The following is a 3,828-nucleotide window of genomic DNA, read 5'->3' as shown; positions in this document are numbered from 1 at the left end:
CTCAAGGATGCCCGGCTCGGGGCTGCTCAGGCTCTCTGGGAGCGGGACGGTGGTGGGAGGATTGTTGCGGGGCCCACGCACCCGGGCAGCCTGGCTCGTGGGCCCCGAGCAGGGCAGGGCCGGGCGAGACCCTCCGGGCGGGAAGGGGGGAGGTTCCGGGGGCTGTCACCCTGCATCTGAGCTGTGTGGCCCCCGGGCCCCACAGGGAAGGAAACACGGGACAGACGGGGAGCCAGCCTGCCCAGAGGCGGCCCCCCAGCCCAGCCCTGTCTGGGCAAAGGTCCAGCCAGGGGCGGGACCTGAGTGGTTCACACGCGCCACCGTTCACGGTGAACAAACACGCAACACTTAGCTTTGCTGCTGCTTCAGGGAAGTCATGGGACACGCACCCACCTGTCACCCCCCAAGCCCGCCTCCCCAAGAAAGACACTCAGGGCAGTGGGTTTGGCATGGGGTTTATTCGGAGCGGGTGCGAGCCGCCTCCTGGGGCCAGGTCAGGCCAGGCGGGCGGGGACTCGGACCATGCTGGCCTGGGGTCAGGGGATCCTCTAGATCAGCTCCTGAGACACAGAAGGGCAGGGCCTCAGGGCAGTGGTTGAGGCCACAGGTGGGAGCCCGTGTCTTAGCTACATGACTGTGAGCAGCCTCCCTGGGCCTCAGTTTCTCTACCTGCAAAGCAGGGTGATAGTCCCCACCTCTCGGGGCTCAGGCAGGGGATGGGCCGGCACAGTGGGAACCTGAGACACGGGGTCTGTGTCCCCACCCGGGTGGGACGTACGGGCTCCGCCTCTCCCCTTCCCTCTCCCAGCCCTGTCGTCAGTCCCCCAGCCTCCAAGGTCCCCATCTGGCAGCGTGGATCCAGAGTGACTCAGGGCCCCTGTCGGGCCGGGAGACTCAGCCTGGGGGCTCGGCGCAGCAGGGGGCGAGGCTCACCTCCTTCAGGAGCTTGGCACACCTCCCTGCGGGACAGGGGAGCGTGAGGTGCTGTGGGACTGGCCCCCGGACCCCACCCTCGGGGTCCCCAGCCCAACCCCCGCCCGGAAGGCCTGGGGCTCACCGTGCCGGGCCACCAGGTACAGCCCTACATCAGCTGTCAACTCCCGGAACCTCCAGAAGCCTGGTCCGTACTCGTCCTCGAGGCTCCGAGCTGCGGGGACACCAGGGGGCTGGGCTGGGCCGTCCCCGGGACGTGGGAGCAAGGCCAGCCCCCACCGCGGGGTGCGCTTACTAAAGTATTTGAGCACGTGGAAATCCCGGCCCTGCCAGTGCAGGGACACCCTCAGAATGGCGTACTGCTCGTAGTCCGTGTCTATCACGTGGATTTCCCTGTGGCCTGGGGGGTGGGGGGAGGAGAGGCCACGTGCACCGGGTTGGGCAGGGTCTGACTCCATCCTGTCCCTGACCGGCATCCAGACCCTCCAGTAACACCAGGCAGAGGGCCGGGGGGACCCAGGCCTTGAACGATGGCCCAGTTTGTGCTGAGAGAATAGGAGGGTCTGGGGCATGAGGAGGAGCACAGGGAACAGCATGAGGAACAGCGCAGGGAACGGCAGAGCCGAGGAGAGCTGGCGTGCAGGGCCAGGGGGTGGTAACTGTGACAACCGGGCAGCAGTTCTTACCAGGAAAAACAAATCTCCCCGAAACATCGGTTTCTGAGCCCACTATGTTTTCTGTCTCACAACTTCCTGAGCTGGAAGGGAGCAAAGGGCTCGTTAGGGAAAGGCCGGCCGGCGTTCCTTGTGCCGGGCCCCATCACAGGGGTGCGGAGAGGGGAACGCGTCTTCACAAAGGGCTCCAGCAGCGGATCCATACCCAGGAGGGCCTGGGGCAGGCTGAGGGTGGCGGAGGGGCGGGGCCGGGGGCCCGCCAGCCTCTGCCCCCCTGGGTCTGTGACCCCCAGGGGCCCCAGCACTGTTTTCTCTCTTTTCACTTAATGGGGTTTTTTCAAAACTCTACGCTTATCTTCAGGTCTAGGAGCAGATCGACGTGTGGCAGCGGTGGGAGCCTGGGGTGCGGGGCTGGGGAAGCGGGTCAAGGTCTGGTGTGTTGGACACAGCGGGGACCGGTCCACCAAAGGGACACCGTCCAGCTCCCGCAGCTACAGCTGGTGCAGCCTGGGGCTGGCCTCACGTGCCTGTTCCTGCCGGAGCTCCCGGGAACCCCGTGGGGCCCCTCACCTGTCGTATGCAGCCTTCACCGTCAGCTCATCTCCACTCAAGGTCAGGAACAAGGCCTCCAGCCTCTTTGGGGTCTTTAGCGCCAGGTTTTGGCTGGAGGCCACACCAACTTCTCGCCAAAATCCTACAATCTAGACAGAGAAGCCGGAGCCCCGTCCAAGGGAGCAGAGCCCACACCACCTGGGCAGGGTCAGGGTCAGGGTCAGGGAGCAGACCCACACCACCTGGGCAGGTCTGAAAGGTCAACAAGCCCTTGCGGCAAAGTGACGGTCACCACCCTCCTGAGAAGCCCCTCCGGCCCATCAGACGGCGATGCCCTGTCCTTGGGGCCAGGACGCCAGGGGCAGCGGTGACTGGAGCCCAAAGACAGGAGGGGGCAGCCAGCAACCGCCCCCCGCAGGAAGGCACAGCTGGGGGAGGGGACTTCTGCCTTCGGACACCCGCCCGGATCCCAGAACTTCCATCTGAAACTCAGAAACTGATCGTTTTGCAAGAGAAAAGAATTCGTGTCCCCAACGTCTGTCATCTCTGTGCCTTCTGGTGTGCTCCTGACTCAGCAGCCAACACAGACTGGCGAAGAAGCATCTAGACGGGAACCAAAGGCCCCACGCTGGGAAAGCCTCTTCCGGGTGCCACGGGGTGTGGCGCCATGGAGGGTGGGGGCGACCCCACCGATCCGGGAGCAGGAGGTGACCACGCCGAACCCCGGTCCTTGGAGACCCCGCAGGGCCAGCCGGCCTGCCCACAGGAAACGCTCAGGGAGGGCTCTGGCCCTGCCGGTCCCTGGGTCCTTGCTCTCACACCCCGTCTCCAGGAGAGGCTCGTGCCCTCAGCAACCTGGGTGGGCCCCGGGGCCCCCGGGGTGGCTGCTGTGGCACCGGCTGGGGGCTGGAGGGACGGAGGCGGGGCCGGCGGAGCGGACACGCAGGCCTCTCCCTGCCCGACCTGTCCACGTAAGACAGAAGAGCCACCTTGTGTAGATTGAGGTCCTGCGTGGCCGTCTCCACCCGCACTAGGACAATGCCCAGGATGATACTCAGCAGCCCCGCGTCCATCGCCGCTCACGGAGCCTCTGCTGCCCCAGCACCTGGGTTTATATCGAGACAGTGTTGCGCAAGCTCCCGGGGACACCACGCACCTGGAGCGCGGTCCAGGCCTGGTGACGCCCACGGCCCCACGGTGGGCCCGCCTGGGGTCCCCGAGAGGAGGAGGGAGGAGGCCCCCCACCCCCACGGGGCGGCTAGGGACCACAGCCCCAAGCCCGAGGGGCATGCCGGGCCCAGGCCCCATGGGCTCAGAACAGCTTTCTCTTTCTGGCTCTTTCAGATCAGCCTTGGGACAGTGAGGAAACGTCCTGACGGCTGGGTACATCCATCCGGCCGGCGCAGCACCGAGCCGATAGGGGCCCTGCCCTCCAGGTGGAGAAATGAATGAGGGGTCCCTGTCCCCGCCGAGGTCTCCAGGGAGGAGGCACAGAGCCCCGGTGAGGGGGAGGACTCATGGGCGATTCGGGGGGGGGGGGCCGAGGCTCGGGGACCTCTGCAGACACCTTCCTATGGCCTGTGTCCTCTGCCACCATGACAGGAACCAGGCCAGGCCCCGCGCCCATCCCCCACCGGACTCACTCCGGCCTCGGTGCACAGCCAGGTAA

General features: G+C 66.3%; 1 protein-coding gene across 1 annotated transcript; it reads right to left on the bottom strand.

Moving 5' to 3' along the window:
• Positions 1–894: 894 nt before the first annotated feature.
• Positions 895–3,232, bottom strand: LOC125159145 (epididymal-specific lipocalin-8-like). The gene is made up of 6 exons (XM_047847103.1): positions 3,149–3,232; positions 2,178–2,308; positions 1,620–1,690; positions 1,229–1,333; positions 1,058–1,147; positions 895–959 (listed from the first exon to the last, which is right to left on the bottom strand). Exons 1-6 carry the CDS (start codon positions 3,230–3,232, stop codon positions 895–897), a joined length of 546 nt encoding a protein of 181 aa, XP_047703059.1.
• Between the last annotated feature and the right edge of the window lie 596 nt (positions 3,233–3,828).

This window comes from Prionailurus viverrinus, unplaced genomic scaffold (assembly GCF_022837055.1).
Source record: "Prionailurus viverrinus isolate Anna unplaced genomic scaffold, UM_Priviv_1.0 scaffold_42, whole genome shotgun sequence".
In the NCBI taxonomy this organism is placed as follows: Eukaryota; Metazoa; Chordata; class Mammalia; order Carnivora; family Felidae; genus Prionailurus; species Prionailurus viverrinus.
This window is presented reverse-complemented; position numbering and strand designations above follow the sequence as displayed.

Coding starts and splice junctions, on each gene's coding strand:
- LOC125159145 (XM_047847103.1), bottom strand. CDS start 3,232: ATGGACGCGGGGCTGCTGAGTATCATCCTGGGCATTGTCCTAGTGCGG. Junction 2,309..3,148: donor AGGACCTCAATCTACACAAG/GTGGCTCTTCTG, acceptor TTCTCTGTCTAG/ATTGTAGGATTTTGGCGAGA. Junction 1,148..1,228: donor CCACGTGCTCAAATACTTTA/GTAAGCGCACCC, acceptor GTGTCCCCGCAG/CTCGGAGCCTCGAGGACGAG.